The sequence below is a fragment of the Apaloderma vittatum genome, unplaced genomic scaffold (genome assembly GCF_000703405.1).
Source record: "Apaloderma vittatum isolate BGI_N311 unplaced genomic scaffold, ASM70340v1 scaffold9081, whole genome shotgun sequence".
NCBI classification, from domain to species: domain Eukaryota; kingdom Metazoa; phylum Chordata; class Aves; order Trogoniformes; family Trogonidae; genus Apaloderma; species Apaloderma vittatum.
Genome location: NW_009699611.1, coordinates 10,431 through 24,762, shown reverse-complemented (window position 1 = coordinate 24,762; position 14,332 = coordinate 10,431). Strand labels below are relative to the sequence as shown.

At 38.7% G+C, this 14,332-nt stretch overlaps 1 protein-coding gene across 1 annotated transcript in view; it reads right to left on the bottom strand.

Moving 5' to 3' along the window:
* FRS2 (fibroblast growth factor receptor substrate 2) overlaps window positions 1–933 on the bottom strand; it is a 10,741-nt gene extending 9,808 nt beyond the window's left edge. The window contains exon 1 of the mRNA XM_009878454.1: window positions 868–933. Within this exon, the coding sequence (XP_009876756.1) occupies window positions 868–933 (66 nt within the window). The remainder of the gene's footprint in view (window positions 1–867) is intronic.
* Window positions 934–14,332: the final 13,399 nt, after the last annotated feature.

The window sequence follows — 14,332 nt, the reverse complement described above, 5'->3', positions numbered from 1 at the left end:
CGTAATTTAGTGGCCATCCCAGCCCTACCCCCCGACACACAGAAAAAGCAAGAAAACAGAAAAAAAAAAATTATCCTTCAACTTTTTGTACTGATAATATTCAACATTTCCAGAAATTCCCATGGCTTTAAAGCTCATTTCAGTGTTGCCCTAGGGCAACGCATGAATCATTTTTTCACTATGGAAGCATTGCATTCCTTTGCCAACTCACAGAGACAGTCTGGAGCACAGAAGCAAATCTGACTTGTGTGACTATGCAAAGGTATGTTTACTTAAAGTCACTGACTTCAGCAGCTTCACGTTAAGCGTGTTAAGCACATGAACAAGTGTTCACAAGCTTACAAATTCCAGGGTTTTTTTTAAAGAGACATGTTTATTTATAAAGTTTCTTTGAGTAAAGGACAAAAGTTCTCGAATTGCTATAATCAGTAGCGATCTTCAAGTAAAAATCACCGGTCCTAACATATTCCATTGCTGACCCCACCTCCAGGTTCATAACTACACTTCTCCAATGGCCTTTCCCTTATCGACTCCCTTACTAACTTTCATGACCTCCCAGAGGCAACACCACTTATTGGGGCCCTACCAGCTCAAATGGAGATTTACCAAAAGCACAGAGCTTCTTCCTCCTGAAGGCTGAAAATGTCATAAAAAAGCTCATCCTCTCTAGAGAATTCTTGTCACTTCTGGTAAGAGAGTATTCTTCAAACGGGCAAGAGAAACCTGTAGTCATGGGCATCTGCAACTCTGCAATGTTTTAACCGTTCAGCAGTTCTCACCCTATTTTCATTTAAATTATTTCCATCACCGAGCTACTTTGCAAGAAAGCAACAAAATAATTTACAGCATATCACATCAGTTGCTTACCTTAAACTTGTTTCGATGGTTATCTGGGACAGTTTCTTTATCTGGACAGCTACAACAGCTACCCATGACTTCTTTAGAAGACCATGTGATCTCTTAAGGAACAAAAAAAGAAAGATAATTTCATTTAGTTGAAGTAGAAATAATCATCAACAAAACATCCCAGCACAAATTGCTCCCTGAAATTACAAATTTTCATGATCAATTTTGCTGTCATAAGTAGTAAAAAAAAAAAATAATCAACATAAGTATTACAAATATTATTAAATAGTTAAGTTAGAGTTAGCATTAAGGAGTGGCAACACTGAGCTGTTGAAGTCCTACCAATCACTCAGCTTGAGGTTACTACCAAACAGACCCATTTGATTTGTCACCTTAATTCCCATGGCAGCCACTTGGAGGAAAACAAAACCCGACAACTTACTGGGTGCGATTCCCACCTCCTAAATCAGGGCCTTTACATGAAGCAACTACCTGGTGTCCGGTTCCCTCTGAAGGAGCGCTCTGCAGCTCAGGCTGCCCATACAAGTCCTAGGCTGAAGGAGGTTACCAGGTACAGGCACTACGAAGAGCCTACACAGCAACCCTGAGAGGTTGCCGTGGCTTGGGCAGCTCCAGGGCTGGATTGAGACAGAGGGTGGAGGCGTTCCAGGCCTGGAGGCAGCCCTCGTGCTGGCAGCAGCAGAGCGAAGCTCCGCGCTTCCACTTCTAAATACTTCCCATATAGCAACGTCCGTAAAACTATGTAACTGAAGTCAAGGGGAGGGAAAAAAAAAAATAAAATCCACATTTAAAATTTGGGGGTTTATCTCTGTTAAGTTCTGGGTTAAATTGTATTATAAAATAGCAAAATACTCAACTACTGTGGAACAGCATGGCTAAATTAAGGAAGCCAAAAATAAATATTGTCTATTTTTGATATTTTCATTTAAACATTTCTGTATGTATGGTAAAAATTCCACAAAAGAGTATGATAAAACGTTCATGGAACCAAGTCTCACAACTTGCTTCTCCTCCCTCTACCGCCTTGCAGAGAGGGGTAAGTCTCGCCTTCCTTAAATACAAGAAAGACAAAAGAAAATTCCTTTACATCATCTTTATGTTGGATAAGAACTAAAATTTCCACTACACAAATGAAAAGTGGGGCAAAATCCTGGGAGAGAGCTAGTAAGTCAACAAGATATGACATTGGGAATGAAGAAGGAGGAAGACAGAATTCTTTAATACTTTTCCTGACTAAGGGGAAGAAAATCTGATGTCACCTTAAGAAAACTGGGACTCGCTTTCTAGACAGGCATTTGTATTAGCATGCAGCAGTAGCATACAAGTAGCACTTTAAGTCTGCTGAGAAATAAGGTGAAAGGAATACAATGAAGTGCAGGCTAACTCTTCTCCTCTTCTTGACCAAAAAAGCCACTCAAGAGATACTGCTACCCTAAAGACTGTATAAATCTGCCGTCAAATCTCTGCAGGGATGAAACAGAAAACTTAACAGAAAGAGTAACAACATGGCTTGGAATAATCCGATAAGAATGAGGCCAGACACGCAGCCAAAATCACAGATTCTCTAATGTCATTTCTGGCCATAATATGAAAAGATGCATTAATTTGATGGAGCTTTTTTCCGAACTCAACATGAAACTGGGAGGTTGGTTGTTTGCTTCTACTGTTGCAGAGAGAAGCTATGCTGCACACAACTGGTTGGTTTTTTTGCATAGTGAAGCCCTGAATTTTATTAATGGGTTTGATCACCCTCTCAATTACAGAGTACTTTTAATAATTTTCACACATACATCCCATTGCTATTTTAACTATTTTTTTTGTTTATGAATTCTATGAATTAGAAAAGAAGATTCAAATTAATAAAATCTATTACTGATTTCCTACCCTGGCCTCCCACAATGCCTCACTACAGTCATGTTCAGATGTTATTCCTGCTAGATTACTGATGCTACCCTATTTATCTGGAGAACTCACTGCTAAAGAGAGCAACAGATGGCAATAGCTGCAATGCAGATTAAGAATGAATATATAAATTTGCAGCAAAGGTTTTAAGGCTCTGGTCACCAGTCATAGCTGCAGATTCTTCTTGCAACCTTCAGGTGCAGGTGCTTCCACGTAACGAAGCCCAGCCTCAGACCTCTCCAAACATTTTGACAAAGTGGAAGCAGAATGTTGTTAGAGTATCGTTACTTTCTTTGCATTCGGCATAAAATAACTGGTTAAATTTGCTGGAGGCAGGTGCCTGCAAACTTTAAAAAACAGTAGAAAAATAAAACTCTTAACTACAAAGTAGTTTGGGAGAAATCACTAGAGTTGCAAGTAGTATATGAACATGTATGAATTATAGCCATTATATCTCAAGAACAACAAGGAAAGAGTATGTAATGAATAATCACACAAGCTCGTTATTTTGTCACCAATATATTCTAATATTAGTATTTTGGAAAACAACTGCAATGCTGCATCAAAGAAGAGATGTGAACTGAAGCTAAGAGGAAGAAATGAAACATCTAGGGAACTGGCAGAATGAAAAAATCACTCACCTAGATTTGGCCATTAATATTCCCAGCCTCTGCTGCCGCATCAGGACTTCTGTCATACTCAAAGTGTCATGCTGTCTTGTCACAGAACTTATCATTTGACCTAGAACTAGAAGAGTACACAAAAATGTAATTTTACTTGGTTTTAGGATGCCAGATAGTAAACTAACAAAAATGCATACTTTTAAAAAAATCTATTATTTTGGCAGTATTAAGTCAAGTGAGGTCTTCAAGGGTAGAACGTATCTTAAGTGGAGTTCTTAACCAGAGATGATCTCTTAAGAGCTTTCCCAGCATTTCAGTGCCTAGCTGGGTCTTGGAAGGGAATTATCTGGTGTTCCTCTGTACAGTGCAGCCTGTCAGGCTGGCGACTCAACTCATTCTCCACTCACTCCTGACCCAATTTACTGTGTGGAAATGACAGCTGCAACGCTCCTGTTATCCTTAGTAGATACCAAACCAGAGCAGACAAACAGAAGAACACATACAACTTATCCTGCTTAACTCCCTCTTGCTTATCCTACTGAATATACACAAACGCTGACTTGTATGGCTCACATATCACCCTTCCTCTGCTTCCCTCACGATTCTTGCTCCATGACACTAACCATAAATTGCTTGTTTTCACTTCCCTGCACCTCCTGGCTTACTCTCATGCTAGCTATCCGCTCATATTTAACACCAAAAACTCAAATCCGCCTCCATCAGGCTAACAGTTGGCAGCCTCCGTTCTCTGTTTGTAAAATTGCCAAGCGAGCACTTGATGTTTCCTTTGATGCTGCTTCTTAAACTCAAGAGAAGAGCTAAATTCTCAAGAAAATAGTTCATTATTAGCCTTTCTTATCCACCTTTCAGGATGTCTATGCAAACTTAAGACTATTGCAGCTCTGCTTATCAACACTGCCACGATTCTTTACATTCAACTGCTGTCTTCTGCCTTGCACCTGGATTAAAAGCATTCTGGGAATCCAAAGCACACTTCTTTTTTTTGCACAGTATCAAGTACAATATAGTCCCAAACTCATCCCAGGTCCTAGGCATCATGGTAACAGCTGCAGAACACTCTTACTGTGGAGGGACTGTGCCAGAAGAGAATAGTAGAAATTCAATATTGGTAAACGCAAAATAACACACCTAGCAAAGGAGCTCCATCTGTTAGAAAAGATCAGTTCTGTAGTCACATAGTTCAATGAAAACACTAGAGCAACAGCGATCGTAAAGCAAATGAAACAGAATTGTTCAGAAAGAACTAAGAGCCAAAACAAAAATACAAGTCTATTGTATGAACCCACAGTGCACTCAAAGATGTAGTAATGTATGCAATCGTGCTTCCTCTGTCAAAAAGGACAGAGTAAAAACAGAAATATGCTACTTGCATCACTCAGACTGGAAAAACGGACCACACAGGAGAGAAAAGAGGAGTGCAGAATTGTAGGTGACATGGAAGAGAAAAATAAAGCACAATTGTTCTTCAAATGCAAGCATTAGGGAGCAGCAGTTGACATTATTAAGAGGGAGATTAAAAAAAAAAAACCCATACAAGTACTTTTTGCAAATGATATATAGTTAAACTTTGTGATCCACAACATCTCGTGGGGAACAAGCTCCACAAATTTAAAGATTCAGAAAGTAATTGGACAAATGCAAGCTCGATGAAAATCTTTTAACTTCAAGAATGTCACATCTGGCTCAAAAAGTCTCTAAGCTGCAGATATTTAGAAGGGTCTTATGGAATGACCATAAAATGTTCCTTCTTACCATTTCCTACCCTATATATTTATTATTGGTGGTCAGAATTTACTACTTACTGTCAGAAAAAGGATACTGGACAAACCAATACTTCAAGTCTGACCCAATAAAGCCATTCAGTTAACATAAAAGGATGGCATGAGCTCAGCATAAATTTGAGTGCACTGGCATTAAGATATTTTTAAAAAAAGGAAATAATAAACACCCGTATTTAAACTAAACTTTAAACTAAAACCTAGATTCCACAATGGTACAGAAGGATAAGCTTACTGAACTGCTTAACAGATATGTATATTTTCATACACATGCTCAACGTAAAGATCCTCTGCTGTGCATAACTGGTATTTAGAATCATAGAATCATAGAATGGCCTAGGCTGGAAGGGACATTTAGTATCAGGAACTCAGCGCAAGTCACCTTTATTATCATTAATTTGCCTTTTAGCCATAAGCTTTCTTGATCCTGGGCAAAACTATGCATACTTGTGCTCAAGACCTATCCCTCCGCAACATGCAGAGGCTCTGATTCTGTGGAAGCCCTACCCAATCTAGTTGGGATTATTTAACTGTGGTTTTTTGGTCAGGTTAGGTTTTTGTTGGCTTAGCACACCAAACCAGCTCAGCAGAACCTAGCAAGTGCCAGAGCCAGCTGGGGACAGAATCACAGCCTTAGTCATCTCTGCCCAGTTTTCAGAAAACTTAGCCCCTTCACCAAGTACTGGGGGATCTACTCAGTTTACCAAATTCCCTGCTAAAATCTTCAGGGCAGGAAAAAAGAAAGAGGAAGCAGAAAGCTTGACCCACCCACTCTGGTAGAATCATAGAGGTAGTCAGTAGAAAAATAATAAAATTCCAAATTTTCACAGACAAGCAACACTAATGCAGGTGTGTTTGCACTGGTATTTACCCTGATATTTTTCCAGCAAACTTTTAAAGCCTTCACACGGTTTGGCTACCTAAAGCAGACTAGCCTGTTTCAGTTACCCAATAATGACTCTTAAACGATGTAAGCAGAGTTATTATTGGACAAAAGAAAGACAAATTTACAGCACCTAACTTATTTTAAACATAAAACAATAACAAAATTCTCCAACCAGTTGTTTCCAATTACAAGTTGGCTATTTACTCTGGGATTTTTTTTAAATCTTCCCAGATTGCAAAATATTTACCCAAACTTAAACATACAAGTCCAAGTTGAAATTTTCACAGTTACAACCCCAAAAGTTAATCCTTTCGGTTATGCCTACAATGTCAAATTTAGGAGCTGTAATTTCCTGTTCCTGAACCATCAGTGGTGGCTGGGTGCAGTCATGCAAAGAGGGGGAAGGGGACAGGGACTATTTTCTGCATCCCCGCAACACATTCATTACTGCACCGCAAGGTGAAAATCCCAGGCAAGACAAATCGGGACCAGCACTTATCGAAATCTTGTTAATAGGAGTGAAAGTTATGAGCTGCTATAACTTCAAGCAAGATTTATTACTGGGCTTTGTGAAGTACATGTCTCTCTACCTCATAGACTATGCAATGGCAACAAGTTAGGCTCGTCTCTCAAAAGTAAAGGAAGATAAGGCCCCAGTGTAAACACAGTAGATTTTTAAATTATTTTTAAGTCACTCTTAAAATTTACATTTGCAATTCTCTGATCTCCTCAGGCTGGGAATCACAGAATCAAAGAACGGCCTAGGTTGGAAGGGACCTTAGAGATCATTTAATCCAACCTCCCTGTCATGGGCAGGGACGCCACCTCTCGACTAGACCAGGTAACACATGGGGACCGAGCGGGAATGGTCTGAACAACGTGCACATTGCCCTTCTCCTTCAAGGCCGTATGAACAAGTTGCAATTGTATGCCTCCTTTTGCTTATCATAGCTGGTCGCTCCACTAAAACCAGCTCATGGTTGCAAAATCAACGTAAAGACTGGCATTAGCTTAGTTCTGCAGGCTCTGGTTGCAGAATCAAACGTTAACTTTGGGGGATATATTTTCTGTCCGCATTGATTCCTAGTACACATCTTTTAAAAAAATCAGGGAGGGAAAAATCCCAAATCATAGCACACGTCGGAAGAATTTGAGAAGCAAAGGTGCCTTGTCTGTAAACCAATCTTTTGCAGCCATTCTTTTCAAATGAAAAGTGGGCTTTCAAACCACTGGTTGCCCCAGCCCTAGATCCTCTGCATGTCTTGCCCTCAGACCTACAAGTAGAGAGCAGAAAACATAAGTGAAGTGCATTAACATAACCTTAAGGTGTTTTACATGACAAAATTGTAGTATTCTTAAAAAAAAAAAAAAAAAAAAAAGAAGAGATGACTAGGGCTTTTTCCTCTTTTAGAAATTTTAGTATCTAGAAAGCTCAATGAATATAATGGAATAACTGGAGAAAGATGCTGTGTACAGGTTGTTAGCATTCAGGCTGACAAGCACTTGAATGTATTTATTCCCATATTATCAAGCACTTGATAATATTCTGATCACAGCTAAGCAATATAAACATACACTTACGCTGTTCTTTTTTTCCTATTCCCGCTTGGTCCCCATGTGTTGCCTGGTCTAGTCGAGAGGTGGCGTCCCTGCCCATGACAGGGAGGCTGGACTAGATGATCTCTAAGGTGCCTTCCAGCCTAGGCCATTCTATGATTCTATGATGACTCTGTAACACTCTAAATCACCCAATTTAGAAGACTACATCTACTTTTGAAGTGTCAGCACTGACCATTTTCAAAGACTCTTCATTGTTTGGCCTATGCTTTTTTTTTTTTTCACAAAAAACTTCATTAAAAGGCTGTAATCCCAATCACCAAATTCCTCTGCACTTTTATTTCCTGTTCTTATTTAAAATATTTTCCTAAAAAGGTAGAATAAAAGAATTATTAAACTCAGTACATTTAACATCAATTTCTGTGGAAATAAAGCGGTTACAAGGAAAAGCAAACCAACAGAAATGCTGTGAATTTTGGAGGTACATTAAACTTGCGAACTGATTGACAGATGGATAAATCAAAACCAAGAGTATTTCACCTTTCATTCATTTCTATAAACAATTCTATTCAGCATATCAAGTAGAATAATACAGTTGCGCTCGACAGCTTCAGGAGAAATCCTTAAGCTTACGAAAGGGAAAAGTCCAGTACTTGGGTGGGGAGTGAAGCGATCAGACAATGTAATGGTTGTCATCTGTACTCAAGACTAGGAAGGTTTCAATATCGTAACTGCCATCTGTGAATAAACTCAAGTTATTGCCTAGGGGACAGTCAGAATGACAAACACTCATTTACAAAGAAGAAAAAAAAAACCAACCCAACAATAAATTTTCAAAGTTACTTTTTCAAATTGTTCTTTCAGCTGCGGAGTTCTGTTTGCTAGCTCCTTTCAATTTAATATTACCATCACAATAGGGACAAAGGAGATTACCTACCTTTTCTTTTCTCCTCATTTTGAGTTCTTTCTGGCCTTTAAAAGTTATATGGCAACATGATACATATGTGAAAAGACAACTGTTCCTTAGAGAAAATAAGTATTTTGCTGAAACCAATGATTGTGAGAGCAAGGCAATTTAAGCATCTTTTCTTTGTAAGTTCTCAAAACGCTGAAAGAACGGACCCACTCTACAAACGATTTCAAACTCAAATTGTGCCACGTACGTGTACAAGACACTCATGAAGAGAAACATTTTTAACATACATACGAGTTTCAATCCTAGGGACATTTTTCATCATGAAGAATTCTCATTTCATAAATAGTTCGCAATAGCCCACACAACAGAAATACAGGGGTTTCCTTGAATGTATCTTTCTCAGAAACCATGACCTTCCAGATAAAATAACCTGTACGCAGTGAAGCTCATCTGGCGGTAGCCACGGTTGGGATCAGACCTTCTTGGAAATTCAGGAGGCTCCCGGGAAGCTTTCTTGAAGCCTTTACCATCACCTTGTTGTGGACTTTAGCAACGTGCCAGATCAAGGCCACGTTTTCCTGTGACATGGTTGAATCTCCTGGCATAAACTGCATCACAGGCAAGCTCTGAGTGGGGACTTTTCCGTGATGCTTGTTACATGAGTCCATTGGAAATATCCCCCACACCCCCTCCCAGGTAAGTGGATGCAGCCTTCCACTGAAGTAAGTGGGAGACAAAGTGATTGGGTTTTTTCTGAAAACCCCAAAAGTCCTCCCTAAGAGACATGAAACCTGTTGTCATTGCAGCTTAAAGGAAGAATCAGTTCACCACAAAGGATCATGCCAAGACTAGATGCTTTAGAGTTCAGGAATTATCACAAGTGACAATAATAGCAAATTATTTATATCTATATAAAGATAGGCACAAATTGCTCAGTATTAAGTAAAACTCCCTCTTCTTTCTTCAAGTTGTTACCTCTTACAAAACTCCTTAAAAATAACTATTATTCTCCTCAAAAATACTACTTAACATAGCCAAAACTTAAAATATTTTGTGCAGGAACAGACACATCACGTTTCTAGATTTTGCCTCTCACAGACCCATTTTCTTCCTATGTCACCAAGGTTAAATAAAAAGTAAATGCTTTGCTTCAAGTGGAAGGGTGCAAAGGAAAACCTAGCAACCATGAAGGGAAGGGGGTTTATTATTTAAATATAACACCAGATTCATGGCACGGTTTAGGTCACTAACCTGAACACTGTCAGTCAATGTGTTTGCCCCACAGAGACCAATCTCTTTCCATTTGATGTATAAGAAAGAGTCCAAAATTTGGTTGTCTAAATTGCATCCGAACTAGACATGCGTAGACAGAACAAATAATTTGCTCGTTCAGTTGAACACACCAAAATAGGAAAAACTAACTTTGATAAATTTTCTCTCAAAGTTCAAAAATCATGACCTCCAAGAGTTTGGCTGTTGACATTTATACATGGATTCAGACAAGAACCATCCCCAACCCAGAGCAGGGATTACAGTGACCTGCCCAACACGTGCTGCAACACTAATCTCGCACGACAAAATACTTGGTAACCTATTCAAAATGAGAAATCTCACTTCATTACAGTTGGATCTGAGTGGCTTCTTGTAGGAATGTTACAGAGGTCTTAACACTAATTTCTTTGAAGACGTTTTTCCCTTAAGGACCTATTTTTCCCTATAAATGTATTACAGTATGATACTAAATATAAATTGTTTTATTTCAGATTTGACATACTTCATGTTTCATTCACTTCCATCCTTGCATACCATGTTAAAGGTTGCGTGATCTTTGACTACAACTGGTGCCTTTAGATTTAGATTTAGATTTAACAGTCAATTTTCACCCTTCAAAAATACAAGTTGCAAGGATGGAATGCAATTTATAAAGCAGCCTATTTTTCTGGATCCTTCCTGAAGAATGAGGGCATAATACGACAAAGGGAAAAACATGCTTTAAGAGATACTATATGAATTGTAGATTAAATCCTCTATTTAAAAATTCATCCCAAATGATGACAAAATTTGCATTACTTTTGCCAGCCTGAAATCTTCTTATGACAGAACCTGAAGCTTACATACTCGATTCCTTTGAAAGCCAGCAACTCCACTCAACTTCTGATTTCTGTTTGCCTTATGATGAGCCACACAGCATAGAATATGCCCCTCCCTAAGCCTCATTCCAGTGTATTCTTCTCCCCTTTTAAACTCTTAGAATTGAAAATACTTGAAGAAAGGACAGCCAAATCCCTATGGATACATTACGATAAATAATTTTCTCAGCTCAGATTTTTTGAGCACTGTTGATGGTAACTGTTATTCTGCAGCACGGAATAAATCCACCTGGATACTCTCACCTCACAGATTAAGTATAAACTGAAGAGTATAAATCCGAGCGTTTCAGGTTGTACACAGATGATTTCTACGTAACTCAGAGCATCCTCTGCTCGTTAGCCAGCATTATCACTACAGCAAATCAGATTCAATTTTTCTGCACAAAACAAATTAAGGATGAAAGTGGCAGTCCTACAGGCAACTGAGACAGCAAACAAGACTAAGAAACAGAGGAACCACTTTATCATGTAGGAAAAATGTTACTGAGTAAAACAATGATTGTTTTATTGCCATTTTATTCCTTCCAGAAGATTAGTGAAGAAGACTGAAATGGAACTGCAATTAGTCCTTTGAGTTTTGCTGGTAGCCAAATATTGCCCATCTTGTAACTAACTGGCTAATACAACAGATTAAAGGGATAACTGGTTTATCTGATGTGGCAAATCCTGCATCTTCAGCATCGTGATGTAATCCACAGTGGCAAATTCTATATGATTTAAGAATTCTGGTATCCTAGTTAGGGCTTAAAATAGCCCATACTTTGAACTTCTATTTATTTTGGCTAGAGTGTCTTCAGCACCATGCAGCCAACTTCTTTCAATTGGCAAACAAAACTTAGGTTTCTGGAACACGGGACTCCCACGTACCAGACCTCACATGCACATAAGAGATGTAGCACCAAAATAAAGCATTTGTCCTGAACTAGTAATTACGGAGTATGGTCAGTTCTAAGAGCCTCATTCCCTTAATGGTCACAGAAAAAGACCTCTTCATTTTATAATTATTTGGAAAAAAAATAAAATATTTCTGTACATCAGCAAAGACTGACTAATTTTGCTTTAATGTTTGGAGACGGAACAGACGTAAGAGGTGCCAGAGCTGGAATATTCTCCTGCAGAAACACAGCGGTTTAAAGGGATAAGAGTATTCAGCAGAACAGGGAGAACCCCTGAGAAATACAGCAAAAAGGCCACAAAATACTCTCCTTGCCTGCCCACACGCACCACCATCCTTCAAGTCAGCTCTTTCAGGTGTCCTGTGAGGCCCTTGCCGTGCACAGTCTGACAAACTTAATAACAAATGACCCCCAAACAGTGCATGCACTTTGGGGAGAAGGCATTTTAATAGTAGAGCAGGATGAACTAAGGTCAGACATAATCCATGCCCTTCATCCACTTGGCAACAATTATTAAGAAAATTAATATTGAAAGTGCCTAAGTACTAGAAGGATGAAAAAGCAGCAGTGTTAGCAAACCATAAGCGAGTTAAAAACAACAATGAAGGAGATCCAAGAAGAAACTAAACATGCTGAGAGAGGGTTTGGTGCCGCTGGCTGCAATTATGGAAAACAATCTATGAATGGTAGAGGTGAAGTTGCAGAATCCAGTTTATAACTTTGCTTATGCTAACAGGTGGAGTTTTACCTCAACATTTTTATTAAATGAGCATGTTGTCAGACTTATGATTAAATCACAGCAATAAATGTACGCTCCTTTTCTCTCTTTAGCCCTTTCCAAAGGAAAAAAAACCAAAAACAAAACACAAAACTGGCAAAACCCAAGCTAAACTGTAAAGCCTTCTGGCTCCTATGAAAACAAAATTATTGCAACCACACACAAGCTCCAGCACACACGTTTGCCGTTTCGGCGCGCTGCCCTCAGAGCCTTCTTTGAACGCGTGGCGAGGAGGCCAACGCAGGATCATACCAGGAACTCGCCCCTCTCAGCAGCATTCCTCCGCCGGCACCTTTGCCGCTGCCAACCGCCTGCTCTTCAAACTCACAGGAGGCTTTCTTTTCTTTTTTTACTCCTCCTTTTAAGCACTCAGATCTTCACAACTCGATCTGTTTTGCTGCACGTGTTTCAGTGTATTTGGATTCAAAGCTATCAGCCACTTTTTACTTCTTCCCCCTCACCTCACCCTGCCTTGGTGCTGTATAAAAACCTAAAATTTTTAAAACAGGACAGAAAAAAAACATAAAGAAAAGCAAATTAGGAGCCCTGTTGGTTTGTTTAAATTCAGGACTGTGAACTGCTCTTGAGAAGTCATTATGTAAAATTTTCAAGTAGCATTATATTAGTTCTCTACAGTTCTCCCGAAAAGTGATCACTTTAACAAAATGCGCAAATTTAAGTATGTTAGTTAACATCTGTTGGAATACTGTTAATCAGTAACTCCTTAAAAAGCCTGCTCATTCTGACAGAAAAGCTCTTATATTCACTACAATTAAAATAGAGCTGAAGATTGAATTTAAACTTCAGTTCTGTCTTTAAACAGTCAAGTTAGGTGAGGAGAAAGAACTGCAGAAAGCAGCAATGCTGTGCTAGTCCCGAAATATTTCATGACATTGAAGACTCAGCTATTTAACAGTGATCAGACACCCCTCCACTCTAGCATGACATTTTAAGACCTGCATTCCATTATCCTGAGGTGTGGCACGCCATATTTGGGCCTATCCTAATGCAATATAAAAGATAATCACATATTTCATGCAGGTACTAGGTACTGTTCTATTCAACGAGTGCATACACAGCACATTTATAAAACTCTAGTTCTCTAATGAACATATGAACACGCATCTTGAACAGGAGCATACAAGCTGTTTGCTCTGCCATAACCATTAATCCTTCTGAGGATGTGGGACAATGTTCCTTGTTTTATTCTTTAATCACTCTCCAAAATCTGATCCTCCTACTCTAAGCTTCCAGAGAAACAAGACTTGTATTTTACTTGGTAACATTTTTAAAACAACTTACACACATACAAATATTTTTCAATTTCTTACTAAAACAATTTCTCCAGATCCACACTACCATATTGTTTTCTGTGAATGCCTGCCAGATTTACTACATCCTTTTAAAAGAAACAGCCAGAACATCAAACTTCAAACCGCAGCACTAGGTTAAACAAGCAAGCACTACTAAATTATTTTATTCTTGGAAATTCTAAATCTCTTTTAAAATGTCCACTGAGTAACAGCATATCTAAAAAGCATCATTTTCACACAACAAACCAGCAGAAACAGGACTGAATTTTTAAGTATCACTGCTACGGAAATACTTTTTGGATAAAGGATCAAGGAAATGGGAAAATAAAGTAGATGGCTACAACAATTAAGCCACGTAATGGGGTCTAAGAGGAAAGGAGAATCTAGCTTAGTTCTTGAAAAAGATGCCTGGCTTGAAACTGTTTAAATAGTGAGTCAACTCTCCAATATTTAACCACAAATGCCTCCTAAAACTTGAGATCTACAGCTCTTGCCAAGTCTTCAAAGCCAGTAAAGTGCCAAAATCTGTAATCAAGTAAATGGCAGCAGGTTGATATTTTGTAATATTTTTAATCTCTGAAATATTGTTCATTCAAACATTTCAGGAAAGGTTAAGTTTTGCTTTTATGTGTTTTTGACATGTTT